At 47.5% G+C, this 17,492-nt stretch overlaps 1 protein-coding gene across 4 annotated transcripts in view; it reads left to right on the top strand.

Annotated features, from left to right (window-relative positions):
- Positions 1-17,492, top strand: part of LIN52 (lin-52 DREAM MuvB core complex component) — an 83,583-nt gene that overhangs the window by 56,204 nt on the left and 9,887 nt on the right. For 2 of the 4 annotated variants that reach the window (XR_008466461.1, XR_008466462.1), the window contains 2 exons: positions 159-287; positions 546-6,396. The exons of 1 other annotated variant lie outside the window; for it this stretch is intronic. Coding sequence is in view for 1 of the 3 variants with exons in the window: in XM_054201694.1 (XP_054057669.1) it covers positions 8,525-8,580 (56 nt within the window). In the remaining 2 variants the exon portion in view is untranslated. Of the gene's footprint in view, positions 1-158; positions 288-545; positions 6,397-8,524; positions 8,675-17,492 lie in introns of those variants that run through there. One more of the 4 variants, XM_054201694.1, reaches the window with a different exon arrangement.

Here is a 17,492-nt window from a genome sequence, read left to right as displayed (position 1 = left end):
AGCAGAAGTTTCATAAGCAGTGGAACCAGCCAGGGAAGCGTAGTTTTCCTTGTTGATGTGTCTCTCAAGATTGCGTCATGTGTGGATTCTCTGATGCCTAACAGAGGGTATAGTCACACTTCAGTGAGGGCAGTCATTGGATTTCTTTCTTTTGTCAGACAATTAACACAACAAGACCTACAGAAATGCATTATCTACCCTCCCCAACGTTGTCTGGAATTGGCTTACAGATTCCAAAGCCATTGGGACACCCAGGTGCACCTGTGGATGGGTGGTAAGATAAGATGGTGAGTAGCTAAAATTGCAAATGGACTGAGTGAGTGATAGTGAAGGGGAAGACATTAGTAAAATGGGGATTTATGTCTGCTATTAATGCATTTAATTTGCTTTACTGCCCTTTTCTTTCCTGGTTTTACATTTTAAAAAAAATGAAATTAATGAGGATCTGCTTAAAGCCCTCCTCACAAATCAGCCTAACTTTACTGCGAGTGTCCACTCTGGTTGTTTCTGGGGAGAAAAATCTCTTACTGCACTTTTGTCTCCAGCATGCAATAGGAGAGACTCCAGGAGCTCCCCTACCAGCTACACCACCAAAACCTGCCTGGGACCTCATTGAAAGCATACGTAGGACACAGATACTGCAAAAGCCGTCTGCTCTTTCTATACTGGGATGAAGTGCAGCTCTATTATTCAGAGGCACGAGCAAATTTTCTGCTGTCCTTCACTGCAAATTCCCATCTTGTTGGTTTCTGCTGCAGTGATTCTCGTCTGGTGTTTTCTAGGGAGCTCCTCATGACTGGATACTGTGGTTTGGATAATACTTGAATTTTTACTGGGATCCCATTTTATTTTAAGCTGGTCTATCCCACATGTCCTTCTGTATTTCACTCTCTCAACAAAATTTCCCAATTTCCAGGCAGAAGGTGTCATGTCAAGAGGTGTTGAATAGGACAGAACTGATCTCTGGGATGGAGGGAGAAGTCTCTCTCCCTCCAACACAATACCTTTTTATGCCTCATTATCCTTTATTTGTGGGTCTCCAGCCAGTTTTTCGTTCCATGTGGTGGTGTAGCCAAGCCAATTTGAATTAGTTTTGAGTAGGATTTATGTATCAAATCTTTACTAAAATCCAAATGTATCAAATCCATTGTGTTCCCTTCATCCACTAATTTTATAATTCTGTTTAAAAAAAAAAGCAATCAGGTTTCTCTGTCACAATTTGTTCTGTATAAATCCCTAGTGCTGATACTTGTTTTCTTATTCCTGGGTGGTTAGTGATTTTTTTCCCCATTTTTTTATTCTATTATTTTACTGGCAATAGATATTCCCGAGAACTCTAAATGTGCCTTTTTCCTTTTTTTTATGATCAGTGGCACAATTCCTTTTCTCTAATCTCTTGACAGCTTCCTAGTTTTTGTAATTTAGCAAAATTATTGTCCCTGGTAAAAAAAGTAGCGTTTATTATTTTCCTTGTAGGGGGTGGATAGATGTCTCTCTGTCACAAGCCCCCATCCTGAAAACTTGAATGTACATGCAGAGTGCTGTATATTTGACAAGCCAAATGTGCTGCCAGTGAAACAAACGTGTGGAAATCATTAACTTCTTAAGTGAATCCAGTCAGGCTTTTTTCCTGGTCATATCCATTCTGGGCAATTGTTATTGCCTACTGAAGAAGGTATCAGGAGGGTATTTGTACATGGTTTTTATTATAATGTTCATAAAAGTCTTAAACTAAAATGAAATAAAAATAGCATCCAAATAAGCTACATACATATTTATATATACATATGTAAGCTATAAGTGTTATTGAGGGAAGCTCACAAAAAGAACACTATCTTATCAGATCAGTAAATTAATTTAGTCTCAGCATTGGATTGGAGATCAGTCATCAAACTAATGCCAAAATATTCAACCTCTATAAATTCTGAGAAGCTGTCCTGCTAAAGTGGTTATAAATCCCAGCTCAGAGTTATACCAAAGTAGACAGAATCCGTGCTTTGAAGGGGCGAGTATCTGATGTCTTTTAATGTCTAGCACCTACACAACTTCAAAATACCTTTTATTTGGGAGAAGGTGTGGATGGATGCTCTGAACCAGCTGTCCCCGTACTCCTTTCCTCAGACTCACTTCTCCAGATGTGCTGGAGGTACCGTCAGTGCTTTAGTCAAAAGGCGGTGCACAGACAAACCTTTTACTGCTTGCGCCTGACTTCTGCTGTTGGATGGCAGATAGTTTGATACCCCCGTGACAGTCCCCTATTTACCAAAGTGCCCTCTTCTCTCTGAACCTGTGGGTCCTCGCTTGGATGTAGAGAGACATGTATCCTAGGGAGGAGAAATTTGCTCGGTGCCTTACTCTTTCCAAGGCAACCAACTGCTTTTGGGGAGTCCAGGAGACTAGTCCTCCTGGTGACTTGCTGATTTCAAAAGAAAGGTTTCTTTCTCTTTGATTCTTGTGGTTCACACTGTCTTGCAGCACCTTCAGACAAATTAGATATGAGGTCCCCCTTTGGACCGTTCAGTTTAATTCAAAAGGTTTGCAACAGATCAGCGCTGCTGCACGTGAACGTAAACTGTCTCAGGTAAGCTAAGTGCTCAGAAATACTCTTTATTTTCTAAAGCATGGAACCTGATGGCTTTTGGTTCTCCTCTCGCCTCAAAATGTCAAAATGCAGGACACATAAGAATAAGGTGATTTGTTCTGATTTGGGTCAAATGTCTTGAAAAATTCTAGCATTTTATGGAAAATTTAATGTAAAATTTCTACAGAAATAATGGGGAAAATACTAGCACAAAGGTCAGTCATTCAGCATTTATTCATCAGCAAAATAAAAATACATTTGGGCTAATGATAAATTTCACAATTGCCATTTCTTCTACTAACCTAAAATGAGATAAATGTTCTTATTTTTCTTGCAAACAAGATAATTACAGTAACCCTCTTACTCCCAAGCAAGGCAATCGATCAGGCAGCTTCTCTTCCGAAACCCAGATATTGATAGAGAATAGTTACTTAAAAGCTCTTCAAGATGAAATATGTTCAAAATTATATAAAAAGCCTGTGCACCTGTGTACACTCTTCTGCTAACTGACTTCTCAGGCACATTAAATTAAGCACGTGTATCGGTAATTTGTGCACCATGTACTGCATTTGGGTTGGACATGTAGAATTTCGATCCTGAGGTCTCATTTAAGCTTAAAATATGGGCTGGTTTCCTGGTGATTGGGAGCTGTGTCGCTTACGCAGGCAGCACACCTGAAAAATATCTTTCTTCAAACTTCAGAACGGGGAAGTTGACCTGGTTAGTGTAACCATGCGCTAAAGATATTTGTGGCAGTTTTTGAAGCTGTTTACCAGGATCTTGACCTAAAATTCAGTGATGACACTACCAGCCTTCTCATTGATCTGGGAGAGTTATCGTTCCAGCCTCTGCGGAGTAGCTGCCAACATACACATATACAAACATGGGCATATATACATACATTGTCGGTATGACCTGGATTGTAAAGCAACGTTTCATCAAGCTGCTGTTGTTGGCATCACAGCCTTGTGTTAATTCACACTGTGTATCTGGAAAAAACCCCACTTCTTGAGCCAGACTTCATAGAAAGAGCTTATTTTTGGTGGCCACTCCCTCCATATGTTACAGAAGAAATTATCTTTGGTAAGAAAAAGATCTGGAAGTATTTCAGAAAACTCAGACCTCAGAAACCCTCCCTCCAGACATTCATACTCCTTGGGCTCAGAGCAGTCCTCTTGGCCTGTCATATTATCTCACGCCACAGAGGTACCCAAATTAAATGAAGACATTAGAGAATCAGCAGGTGGCTTTTTTAAAAGTCACTGATTACAGATAGTGTTGTGAATAGGTTCAGGCACAGCTTCAGCTGCTAATGCACTTAGGAGGTAGGCATCTGTGGCTGGACACGTGGTCCAGGGGTGTTGGTGCTGACCAATGGCTCATATCTGCCAAATCGGGAAGAATGGATGAAGATTCAAGAAAATCTTAGTATTTTAGATCAAATGCTTTTCCTCCTGAAATGGTCTGAGCTATGTCCAAAGAGGAAAGCAGTGGAAAGGGTATCCCAGAAAGAACGAGCCGTGTCGCCAGCCCACATCTGAGCACAGTTCTCATCCAGGCAACACCAATGACTGCTTCACATGATGGCTGACACAGCATTTTACACTGGCATGGGCATCAGCAGCTGCATCCTTGCAACTACTTAGGTTATGATCTGAAGTAGGAACATGTTACCCTCTTCCTTGAAATCTGGAGCCTTTCTAAAACATTCCAGCCTGCTGGAAGTCCAGATTGCTTTTCAAGAATGGTACAGTTGGCTCCCATGGACAAACGATCTGCTGAGACCTTCCCCTCTTCTTTGGATTCCCAAGAGCCAGAAGATTACAAAGCCAAAAAATCTGAGATAAAAAGCAAATTAAATTCAAACAGATTACCCTGTCTTTGATCTCAGCAATAATTTCCATTCTGTCAAGTTATTTAGAAAGCTTGCGTGTACTTTGTGTTGGGAATACTTGCACTTCCACTACTGTAAAACAGACCACCAGTATTATACACTTCTCTTTGGGTACTGGTGACTTTTCCAAATTGTATTGCTCCAGCATCCACCTCTCAAATGAAGGATCCTACACCATCCTGATCCATCAATCTGACGGGACAATCCTAGTGAGGCTACTTACCACTCCCCCAGGGATCATATCTGTGGCTGCCTACCCAGAGCTTTACAGCTGCGTAAAATTCCCTGCTACTAGAACTAACGCCCTAAGCCCAGACTCACTGATTTCCTTATAGGCAGAAGGAGCTCTTGACTCAGTTGAGTGGGGCTTCTGTCTTCTGGTGATGACTTGGGAATTCAGTCAAATATTCAGTATCAAAAAAGCTTAATTTTCCTAAAGCTTAGGCCTTGGGAGGGTCATGGTCCCCACAAAACATTCCTTCTTCAGAAAGGCACTCAGCATCACAGTGCGGTGCTTGGTGAGTGAGGCTTTCTATAGCAAGAGACAGCTCTAAAGGTTCAGTGAGTTAGAACACCGAAAATGCACATTTCCTATCTGGATCTACCGCGGCTCTACCGCAGACATCTTGTTAAATGTGGGCAACCACTTAACCTACTGGGGTCCTAGTGCTCCACCTGTAAACTGAGAATAACATTAAGCGATCTCATAGAAAATGTATATGGTTAAATGTATCCCTGTTTATGAGACTTTCGTGCGCTATTGATGTAACCTGTGTCAACACAGAAAAGAGGAAGAAATTCAGTACTAGGTAGGCCCGTGCTGTACCTAATGCTTAATATCATTGCACCAGTGTATAGTTTTTGTGTTTACGCTAGAAGGCAACAGCCTTGTAATAGCCAAAGTGAGAAATGGCCGAGGTTTAGCCGATTTCAACAATGGATCTAGAAAGAAAAAGAGGAAACAACCTGTCTGGGTTCCTCCAAATAACTCCTCTCCCAGGTTCTAAGTGAGAAATACCATAATAGAAGTTGTTAGGGTGTTCTCTCAAATACAACTTAAATTATGGACACCTTCTTCTGAAAGAGACAGACACAGGAGAGGTTCTGAGCAGGTGAGCAAAATTTATTCATCACATGGGTCCATTTGGCCTCCGTACCATGAATCATCACCAAGTCTGGGTGTCTTTAGGGTAGAAAGAAGGAACGACAAATGGGAGAAGGGTATTAAATAACGATTACCATAGAGACCAGTCAGCTTTACCCAACTCCATGAAATTTAAACAAGAGAGCTTAGAAAATGAAACCCTAGTGCATTTCAAAGGGATAAAGGGTGGTGTATAAGCTGTGGAATGCAATAGCAGGATATCGAAGCAAGTTGTTTAGTCAGGCTTCTAAAATCCACTGTCAGCAATATGCAGATGAGACACCTCTAACTATTTTTCATCCCTTCTGATCACACCAAGAATGTGAGGACGGCACAGTGCTTTCAGATGAGCTGCAGGCAGAAGCAAGGCCAAAGTAAGGCAGAGGGATGATGCCAGTGGGCAAAGGGAAGTGCCCGAGTAGGCTGCAGTTGCGATGCAGCTTCCTTTGGCTGAAGAGCCCCAGTGGTCAGGTCAGCCTGTGGTTTAAGATGATTTTTGAGATTCTTCACCAGGCTTCCACATGGGGACCCAGAAAGAGCTGCAATTTTGCCAGGAGATCCCATTCCTTCCACTTCAGTTGTCCAAGCCTTCATCTGCAGCAGCAGGGCAAAGTATGTTGTTGTGGAGCCTGTGGCTTCTAGGACAGTCCAGCTGTCCTATGGTGTGCTGTAGTCAGCCTGCTCATGGGCATGGTTTACTTCTAATTCAGCCTCTCTGCCACTTTCCATAGTGGCTTACCACTGAACCCGGAACCAAGCTTAATAATCGGTTTTTACATCCAGGATGTCCCATGTCTGGGGCACGACTTCCAAAAGATGAGGTGGAGTCTGACGGTGGTGAGCACTCCCACAGCAACAAACCTTGGCCATCTCTTTGTGACCTTTCAAGTACATTTTTTCAGCCACATCCTGCCTGACATAATTAGACAGCGGCAAGATATATTGTTTAAAAAAGACCTCCTCTGCCCCTCTGCTCGACATTGCCAGGAACACCCCAGACCTGTCAGCCTTCCTGTCCCCCAGGAGAAGAGTGACCACAAGGCCAGAGCTCTGGCACGTGTCAGTCATGTTCAGGTAACCTGCCTTGTGCTTGAGGAATATGGTGAAGATGGTTTTATGGTCAGGGCCCTGGGTTTAGGGCTCGAAAAGCTGGATTCAGCTCTTAGATTTTCAATGTGACCTTGGCTATGTCATTTAGCCTCTCTCTATGCAGGGATCCCACCTGCTCCAGAAGGGCGAAATAAGGATAAATTTGTAAATCCGGAGGACGTGCCCAAATTCTATCTCATGATTTGCATGCAGTAAAGAGCAACTGAGAAAAGTCATATTGAAAAAAATTTCTCTGTTTTCAATCAGGAGTTGTATTCTCTGATGTAAATATGAAGCGACTAACGGTGCCTTGCAATGACCTGCTGTACGGCGAGCACAGGTGTTTGCAGCCTGCCAGCAGCCGCTGTGGGCTGCTGTTGAGGTTGATGGACCTGTGGCACCCCTACCATGCCACGGACCTCCACTGGGGCCACGGGCACGGTGGGTACTGCTGGCCGAGCCTATGGGGAGCCACAGCCTTGGGACCCCTCACCCCATCCACATCCCCCTCCCCTTCTACCTACATCCTTGGCTGTTTTCTCCCCAGGTCCCCACCTTGTCACCAATCTCCAAAACCCCTCTCTATACGGAGCCTGTTTTATCATGGCAGGGAGCCCTCCCGACCTTGCAGCATCCCTCACGCCGCATCCCCTCCGTGCTTGTCCTCCCTGGGTGCCTGTGGCCACGGCCCCACAGCATCCTGGCTCCCATCGGGCGGCCTCGCTTGTCCCCATCCCTGGGGCCGCCCAGGTGAATGGGTGCCGGAGGGGGGCTGCACATCACCTGACCCCCTCCAGCCAATTCCCTCAGACAGGACGTCAAGTTAATGAGCCCTCAGGCCTGTAATTAGCTGTCAATTACCTCAAATTAATCAACTCCTCGCCTAATTAAGCATAATCGGCAGGTGGGCAGAAAACGGGCCATTGTGCGGGAGCCATGAGAAAAGCATGGCTGGCAAACTTGGTTAGGATCAGCGGCGCATTCCCGGACGCCGCGCCACCGACACCCGGGCGCCCGCCCCGCTTGCGGGCGCCCCGTCCCTTCCGCCCCCGTCCCCGGGCCCGCTGCTGTGGGGCAGGGATAGGGGGGACCTGCTGGGGTGAGGGCTGGGGGCTTCCTTGCCCCCAGAAGCCTGGGGCAGCCCCCAGGTGCTGCTGCTTGGGGGGGCCAGACTGCAAAAAAGCCATGGTTTAGGGTGGGGTTTGTTTTTTTCTTGCTTAATATTGGCACCGTCGTGCCTTAATATGTCATCTCGCCCTCCCTATTTTCTCTCCCTGCTTTGCCATGTGTTCTGTGCTCCTGTGCTTTTAATGTCTCTCTGAGAAGGGGGACAGAAACACACCCCGTGTTCGCTGACCCAAGCTCTCAGCTATAAGGACACCCACTTAACAGCATGAAGATATGTGTAGACGGAAAATGGAGTTTCAATGGATATATTAATTACTACCTATAAAAATGAGTCATACTGCATTAATTTTCCTATAGCATTAACATAACCCAAACCCACCCCCCCCATCCTCCAGAGCTGTTTGGCGGAGGGGAGACATTCCCTGCCGGGGCGGGAGCGGGGCTCCTGCCAACTTTCGGATGTCACCGGAGCGCAGGGCGAAACTGCTCTCTGCTGCGCCAGGGGATGGATCCTGCGCACTAACTCCCAGCAAGCGCCAGCAAACACGAGCAAAGCGCAGTATCTTTCTGAGCCACAGAGAAGAAGGGCTGAGGGAAATGCAATTTCACGGTAAAAGTATTGTGCGCAATATTAAAGTGAAAGGTTTTGATTATGCCTAGAAAGTCTTTTTTTTTTTTTTTTATGTAGCCAGATTATCGCCCAGCGCGCTGGATTTACACTGCATTAGTGATCGTCAAGATTAGAGCAGAATCCCCGGATAACAAACAGGAACACAAGACGTCAATTTATGACATAATAGCAATAGTAATGCAACAATAATCATAGTCGAGAGAAGAAGGATGCAGTGGAGGGTGAGTTGGATCTCTCGGCTCTGAAGAAAGAAGCTGCCTGCAGTGGAGTGGCCTTGATTAAAAATCCCTCTGTGGTGTGCAGAAGGATGATTTTATACTTTACTCCCAACAGAGAGGAAAAGCAACAGCCCAGCACAGGTCTGGCAAAGTTGGTGCATGAAACAACCAGCATCTGGAGGGGCAAGTTAGGAGATGCAACCTGCCCCCTTGACCCTGCTAAGTGTCTGTGGAGGTCCCAAAAGCCCCCTGAACCTCTCAAGAGAAGATGCACATCAAACGTGGCATTTCTGTGCCTGCGGCTATTTGGAGAGCAAGCCCATGAGAAGAGAGGCTGCAGGCAGCCCCTGCCCTGCAAAGGGTGCCATCGGGTGACGAGAGAGGGGCTGCGGCGCTGCCATGCTGGGGAGCGAGCCAGATCCTGGCAGCTGGCCTGGCCCCGGGGGATTAGAGACGCCCCCACCTTCCCGGCTCACGTGGTGGCACACACTGCAGCCGGGCCCACAAGGCCCCTCTTTTTTTTCTGCCTGCCCTGTTCTCAGTCGAGTGCTTATTACCACAGCAGGAGGTTTGGGCAGAGACCCCTCTGCACACATAATGTGGGAGCCCATGAGATGCTGGGGGACTCAGCATCCCCTCTGTCCCCTTGGCAGAGCCACCACTTTCCAGAGTTTCCCTTGCACCTGCCATCTTTGGGTGAATCTCTAGACCCTCCTCAGGGGGGCAGCTCTTTTTTTTTTGGAATCAGGAACTACCCCAGTATCCTCACATTCCTCAATTTACGAGTGTTTTAATTCCAGCCCCCTCCGCCCCATCACGTGTGTTCCTTTAGCTGAAGCACTGACCCTGCTCTTTGGGGTCCATCAGCACATTCCCGAGGACCAGCTTGGGAGGGATGCTCTGTATGAAGGTGTCGCAGATGGTGACATGAGCTGCGGGCGAGCAGTGCTCTCCTGCAGCTCCCTGTTTATTTACAGGCATGCTGCCGATGCACATTGATTTCACCGTCTCATTCCCATTTAGATCTGGAGCACTCAAATGACTTAACATCAAGGTTGACTAAGCATTTCTATTATCAGCTGCCTTCTTAATCACTCATAACTCTTTCAGTCTGGGAGTGTGAAGTTCTCCAGATCTGATCGCCATCCAAGGAAGAGCAGCGGTTGCTGTGATTGTGCTGTGTTTGAGCAAACAGGGTTCAGGTGTTTATAAGGGTAAAGTGCCCAAGCCACAGAACCCTTATCCCGTTATAAACCAAAACTCTATCTTTGTGGAAATGAAAAAAAAACCAAACCCAACAACAGAGAAGCAGATGGTGGAAATCTGTTAAGGCTAGACTGATGGAGCAGCTTTCAATGATCCACTGAAAATCAATTGCAACAGGGCTGAGTTGCTACAGGTCGAAAAATCGTGCTGAGGGAGGCAGCGTTATTGCTGGTGGGGTGCTGCTGCTGCTGCCGCTGCCTGGAGACCTCCCTGATGCTGGGGCTGCACAGTGGGCGAGCGTGCAAGGTGCCATACGGCCGAGCGCTGCCTCGCTGGGGAAGCCAAGGGCCTGGCTGGGACCGCACGTGACCAGCTCTTAGGGGAGCATCCCTGGAGCCTGGCCGCTGGCTGGGGAGGTACCTCCTGGAGAGGAGGAGGAAGGGTACAGGGGCAGCACCAGAGCATGTCAGAGGAATCCAGGGGCTATTCAGGTATGAGACAGAAAAAGAAAGATATTTATTCCTACCCCTGACATTGTTTGGACTTTACTGGCCACTCCAGCTGTACCAGACTCTGCTGTCCTGCAGGTAGTGCCCCAGCTGGGAATCACAGAATCACAGAATCTTCATGGTTGGAAAGGACTCTTAAGATCATCGAGTCCAACCAAACAACCTACAATCTCTGCCACTAGAGCATGCCCTGAAGTGCCACATCTAGAGGTTTCTTAAACACCTCTAGGGATGGTGACGTAACCACCTCCCTGGGCAGGCTGTTCCAGTGCCTGAGCACTCTTTCAGTAAAGTAATTCTTCCTAATATCTAATCTAAACCTCCCCTGCCGCAACTTCAGACCATTTCCTCTGGTCCTGTCGTTATTCACCTGGGAGAAGAGGCCAACACCCACCTCTCTACAACCTCCTTTCAGGTAGTTGTAGAGGGCAACGAGGTCTCCCCTCAGCCTCCTCTTCTCCAAGCTAAACATGCCCAGCTCCCTCAGCCTCTCCTCATATGACTTGGTCTCCAGACCCCTCACCAGCCTGGTAGCTCTCCTCTGGACACGCTCCAGCACTTCAATGTCCCTCTTGTACAGAGGGGCCCAGAACTGAACACAGGACTCGAGGTGAGGCCTCACCAGTGCCGAAAATGCTCTTCTTCCCCTTGGTGCTGTCATAACACACACACAAAAAAAGCCGGGTGAGCAGTGAAGCTGTGCCATTTTCTGAGTTTGAAAAAGCAAAAGGTATAACTATTTCATTAATTGTTTCAGCCAATGAGTTAGAAACAGCAGTAGGGAATTCACAACACCCCGCCTGTCATTCTGCCTGTACACAATACTGGGTGTTTGTAAGGATCATGACCACCACCTCGTTTGCTTTGCGCAATGCCATAACATTGAGGCTGGCCACGTTTTGATTTGGTCGTCCCTCGCTGCCTGGCAAGGAGCAGAAGTGGTTTGAGGGGAAGGCGTTGCTGCTCCAAACAGTCGATGCTACAAAAGCTGTGAGCTTCTCTGGACTTGACAGCTAACTGGAGCAAGGTGGAGATTGAGCTCTTCCTGACCAACCCTCTGTGCAGTGCTACCCCAAGATTATAAAAATAAAGCAGTCAGGTTAGCAAGTACTAACAACGCGCATCGTGATTCTCCTCCACCTGTTCATTTCAATGCAATCTGCAATCACACATCTGCAGAGCTGCAGCCTCTCCCGCGTCATGCGTGAAACTAACTTCAGCAATAACTGGGTAACCTCACTGAAAACAACGTCCAGCCCCCCCGGGTCAGGGGTTTTGGGCTAGCCTGGAGTGGGCTGCTGTCCTGAGCTCCGGCTGGCCCTGGGCCCCATGGAAAAGGTGCACAGCAGCCTGTCAACATCAGGCACCTAAGAAAACAGTGAAAGAAGGTCACAAATTTCATAACCATTCAGTGTTGTGTGGTAGCACTTGGTGAACCAGCCTCATCCTGGCACTTGCAGGTCTTCTTTAGCAAGGTGCAAGCGTGCTGTGCTCCCGGGCCAGAGCCACCTTGGGTCCAGCACCAGCTGTGCCCAAGGCAGGAGCCTTGAGGGTGGCCAAGACATGCGGTTGGGTGTGGAGATGCTCCAGCACAGCTCCACGCTGCCAGGCTGGAGCTGGCTGCCAGCCAGAGCAAACCCACATCTGTCCCCGCTTGTCTGTGTAGACACACACTTAATAACCATTACTGCTTCCCAGAGCAAGTTTCTAGGCTTCGTTATATTTTTACTTGTCTTCCAAGGGATACAGCAGGCACTCTGATAAATGAAGAGAAAGGGCTGCTTGCTTTGCAAGGGATTTATGTGACAGTCTCTCTCTCAGCTCAGGAAATCCTTCGTGCCGTTCCTCACGGTGGCATCCCCAGCCAGCTGCGGATAGGGTGCACCAGACCCAGGGAGCCGGTGGATGAGCGCACCATCGCTGTCCCTGCACTCTCACCAGCAGTGGGCCAGCACAAAGCTGCCTCCAAGCAGGCTCTGGCCAGCCCTGGGCAGCTAAAACCCCAGACCCAAAGAGGCAGAACAGCCCAGGGAGCAGCAGTGGTTGGTGCTGCACCACCTTGGAATTGCTGAGGGCACCAGTGGCATTTGCCCGGGGCCATGGCAGGGTTACCCAGCTGAATCTGAACTCTACTGAAAGATAGACACGGTGACGGTTTGTTCCCAGTGTTTCTCCAGTGACCTGAGCTATGAGAGTGGCTCCAGGAGACCCTTGCATGAGGAGCCCTCAGTGCATCACCATCCGTGCTCGTGAGCATGGCCACCACAGGATCCCTGTGCATCCCAGTCCCTCACCCACCACGGATGCTGAAGGCTGCAGGGTCTGTTGGTGGGATCATGATGCTGGATGAGGACACCACTGCTAAGGGAACAGAGGGCACGGATGGCCCTGGGCTAGAAGCCGCTCACATGAAGGCAGCAGCCGGTGCGGGGTGCGCTGCCCGCCGTCCCGAGGCCGTGGCAGGGAGCGAGCAGGGACCATATGGAAGGTGCTGCCAAACGAGGGCGTTGAAGCAAAGGCTGTAAATGAGTTTAGCAGACAGCCAGACATTTTGAGGGGGGGGGGGTATGCAGAGGGGGGAGTGGAGGAGAGCCGGGTTGCAGTGGCCGAGAGGGACCCGCCGGGGCACACAGGCATGGTGGGCAACACTCCCTTTCCCCCCACCCCGCACCTTCTCCCAGTGCCCTAACTTTAAGACCCCTCAAAAGGAAGAGGGGACCAAGGTGTCGTGGCCCCTTCTTTGTTTTTAATTACTTCCCATTTTAATCTTGATTTGCATGTCGATCTCTCAGAACTGGGCCAGGGACTCTACAAAGCCCTTGTCAGCAACTCCCCCAATAATAAACAGGAAAAGGCTTAAGGGGCAAATCACTTGCATGTTAATGAGACTGTTTGCTGGAGTCAAGAGAGAAAACAGCAAACAAACAAATGGACTGAATTCCAGCGGCAGCTGTTTGCTCCTTAATCTCGGCTCGTCAGAGCTGCCCTTTGATGGGACACAATCTACACAAACGATTGTGCTAAATCTTCTAATCTACGTCCTCATTATTACATCCCTTCTTACGCATGTAAATCAGGGACAAACTCATTTTAATATGTAGATAGATTATGGAAGGGAAGGGGAGGGGATTGGAGGGGAAAGGAGCTGTTGGTGGCGTCTGCGCCTGCCGGGGTTTGGAGGGGTGTTAATGAGGAGTGCAGGGAGGGGAGCTCTCTGCACAGACCCCCAGGGTACCAGGAGGAGGGGGAGGAAGAGGAGGACCTGTTATCAGGGCAAAAGGAGGGGATATAAAGGGACAAGGAGACTGATGCTGGGATGCTGCAGAAGACACGGGTGCGGGGCAGCATCGGCAAGGCGATGTGACCGGGCGCTGAGGAGGACCTCACCCTGGCATCCCCTAAGCCCTCTGCCCATGCACTCAGCTCCTGGCTTTGTCGAGGTGGGGTGCTGGAGGAGGGCTTGGTTGTGTACAAGAAGGCTTGGTGGTGGCATAGCGAGAGGTAACAGGACGAGAAGTAACTTCAAGGGCACACTGGGGCCCTGGCATTGTCCCTGGGTGCCTTGCAGTGCAGGGCCTCCTTGCAGCAGAGCACCGTGGTCTCCCACCCCTCAACCCACTGACTCCCAGCACTGTTGGCCAGTGGACTGGGGATCGGACCAACCATCTTCATCCAGGTTGGAGCAACAGGGTAACACCTCGGGCTGCAGAGTCCAAGGATGCAGTCTACGCTGCCTTCAAACAGATGTCATTAGAGCTATGGTTATGACCTTTAATAGTGTTCAAAATAGTTGCTTTACAACAAACGCAGCTGTGGGAAAAAGAGGTCTCCTGCATTTCCCTGCCTCTGGCATCTCCTAATCCAATTGCCAACCTGCAATGTGCTGCTGAACCTTCTTCTTCCACTGGAACAAGGTGGTAGAAGAGGGAGATCGTCCAGCACCAGCCCTATTTACCTGAGCCACCTCATCTTCCTCTGCTCCAGGAGGGGCAGCCTCCTGGTAGCAGAGGAAAAAGTATTTCAAAAACAACCTGGTCAGTTCACAATTCCCCACTGACCTTCTAGAATGCAGAAGATAAGCAGTAGGTTGGAGCGCAAAAGGTGAGTACAGAAGAACAGCAGAGGCATGTAGGAACATAATCAAAAAGGCCAAGCATAAAATAAGTTTGCAAGTAGCAAGTTAATCAAAGGGAACAAGAAATCTTTCTGTAAATTCATTAGTAGCAAGAGGAAGACTAAGCAAAATATTGGATCACTGCTCAACAAGGAGTGAAAATTATTGACAGAGGTTAATATTAGAGAAACTAATAACAGTGATAAAGAGGTAAGATCTTGGCATAGAATAAGGAAAGAGTAGGGTAGAAGTAACATTATCGAGATAGATGCATTCAGATTTATTGCGTGTAATGAGCTTCGTTGTAGGTACTTCGAGATTTGGTTAGAGCAGTCCAGAGTCAGTAGTGGCTGTCTTCCAGAACCTGTAGAGATGTGGTGGAATACAGGAAAATCATAGGCATCGCTCTTTAAAAAGTGAAGGAAAGGGAGATGGGTAATTATGGACCAATCAGCTTAATTCCCATTCCCATTAAAATTCTGGGGTAAATCACCAGGTTATCTCAAAATATCAAAGGCAAAATGAGACAATCAATTGTATTCAGTATGGATTTATCAAGGATCAGTCCCTTCCAGTCACTCTAATTTATTGCTGTGACAAGGCAACAGGTCTTGTAGATAAGGAAGGAACAGGAGATGTTGTGTGTCTTTACTTAAATAAGCTGTTTAGGCTCCATTTTGAAAGCTATCCTTATGAGAAAACTAGGGAAATACAAATTAGTAGAAACTACCGTTAGATAAAAAATTAGTTGAAAAACTGTGCTCAGCAAATAGTCCTTAGTGGTTCACTGTCAAAATAAAGGATGTATTGAGAATAGCTCCACAAAGATCTGTTCTGGGTCTGGTTCTGCTCAGTGATTTAATTAACAACGCGGATGACAGAAGAGAGAGTGGGCACATCAGGAAGACACAGACCTGGAAGGCACTTAAAGTACGCTGGAGGACAGGCTTAGCATTCAAAATTGTCTTGGCAAATTGGGAAAGTGTTTCAAAAAATATAGATGAAAGTCAGTAAGAAACCATGCAAAGAATGTCGGTGATGTGGAAAAAATGAAATGCATAAACAGGGGTTGGAAAGCAACTTGTTAGGCAGCAGTTCTTCCCCAAAACCACTAGGGGTTAGAACGGATTACAAACCCTGCCAAAAATAGTATGCTGTTGCAAAAAAAGCAAACCTCCTACTGTAAGGGATAAATAAGACTACAGCTGTCAAGACCTCTGGAAATTATCTTCCCTTCTAGTCAGCAGTGGTGAGACTTTAGTTGGTGTTTTGAGCCCAGTTTTGGCATTGCCTTTCCATGTGGGCCCATTGGAGGGTGTCTAAAGGAGGACAATGAGAATGATCATGGATCTGAGACATGTCCTGCAAGGAAAAACTGGAAGATGTGGTATTGTGTAACTTGAAGAGGGAAGACTGAGAGACAATAAAAGAAACCCCCCAGGCACAAAAACTATAAAGGGAGAGGGAAAAATCTGTCCTTTGTGCCCATGGCAGTCAGGTAAATCCACAGGAAATTGTAGCAAGAAACATATGTGTTAGACATTAGGAGCAAAATTAAGAAAAATGGAGGTGGGGGAGAGACTGCGAAGAAGACAGTGGAAGAGATTACTTAGGTGCTTGTCCATCTGTCAAGAATGAGACAGGTATAGCCGATCACACCACAAGGCAGAGAGGAGGAAGAGACGGTCTCTCCGGTCCTAGTTTTCTAGGAGTCAATCTCATCATTTCTGACATACACCATCTAACCTTCTGCAGTATTGGAGATGGAATTACACAGAGAGGGCTGAGGCACAACGAGGTGCCACTGGTTCACTGAACGCATCACTGCTCTCCTCACTCACACCCCAGCGTACGCTAACTAACCAGGGATGATGACAGGATGGAGACCCGAGAGATGACGGAGACCTAAAAGATGACCAAACCCTTGAGATGGACAAAGTGTTGGCCCCCACCATCTTCTGGGATCTGGCTAAAAGAAAAGGGCAGGGCTATGCCACCCAGATCACTGCCACGTCAGCGCATAACTGACTGAGCATTGCTGCTGGAGTTAAAACAGTGGTGTGAGCATCTGCCTCCCCATTACCAGCAGATGACCGACCTGATTGCTGATGCTGCTCCTCCCTGCTAGGAAACCTAAATCAAGCGATGACTTGAAGACTTACTATAAACTGTCTATATACCTTAATAGAAGTATCTATTTCTGCAACACTTCCTTGGGGAAATCTTGGGAGGTTGGAAACGTATCAGGCTGGAACAAGTATCCACCTCAGGTAATGGAGTTTCAAGTAAAGGTTGGAAATTGTTTCCTTGCCCCTTTTTCTCTATTCCCATCTATTTTCAATATGTATATTCGTCCTCTGTCACCTTCTTTCCTTGGCCGCATGCATTCCTGTTCACAGCATAGAATCATAGAATCATTTAGGTTGGAAAAGACCTTAAAGATCACCAAGTCCAACCATGAACCTAACACTGACATGTTTGACCACTAATACATGTCCCTAAGTGCCATATCTACATGTCTTTTAAATACCTCCAGGATGGTGACTCCACCACTACCCTGGGAAGCCTGTTCCAATGCTTGATAACCCTTTCAGTGAAGAAATTTTTCCTAATATCCAATTTAAACTTCCCCTGGGGCAACTTGAGGCCGTTTCCTTTCTTCCTATCACGTCTTACTTGGGAGAAGAGACCGACCCCAACCTCACTACAACCTCCTTTCAGGTAGTTGTAGACAGTGATAAGGTCTCCTCTCAGCCTCCTTTTGTCCAGACTAAACAATGCCAGTTCCCTCAGATGCTCTTCATAGAACCTTCACCAGCTCCGTTGCCCTTCTCTGGAAATGCTCCAGCACCTCAATGTCTGTCTTGTAGTGAGGGGCCCAAAACTGAACACAGTATTCGAGGTGCGGCCTCACCAGTGCTGAGTACAGGGGGACAATCGCTTCCCTACTCCTGCTGGCCACACTATTTCTGGTACAG

Source organism: Rissa tridactyla, chromosome 4 (assembly GCF_028500815.1).
Source record: "Rissa tridactyla isolate bRisTri1 chromosome 4, bRisTri1.patW.cur.20221130, whole genome shotgun sequence".
NCBI lineage: Eukaryota > Metazoa > Chordata > Aves > Charadriiformes > Laridae > Rissa > Rissa tridactyla.
The sequence above is the reverse complement of the archived record's forward strand: the minus strand, read 5'-3'. Positions and strand labels throughout refer to the sequence as shown.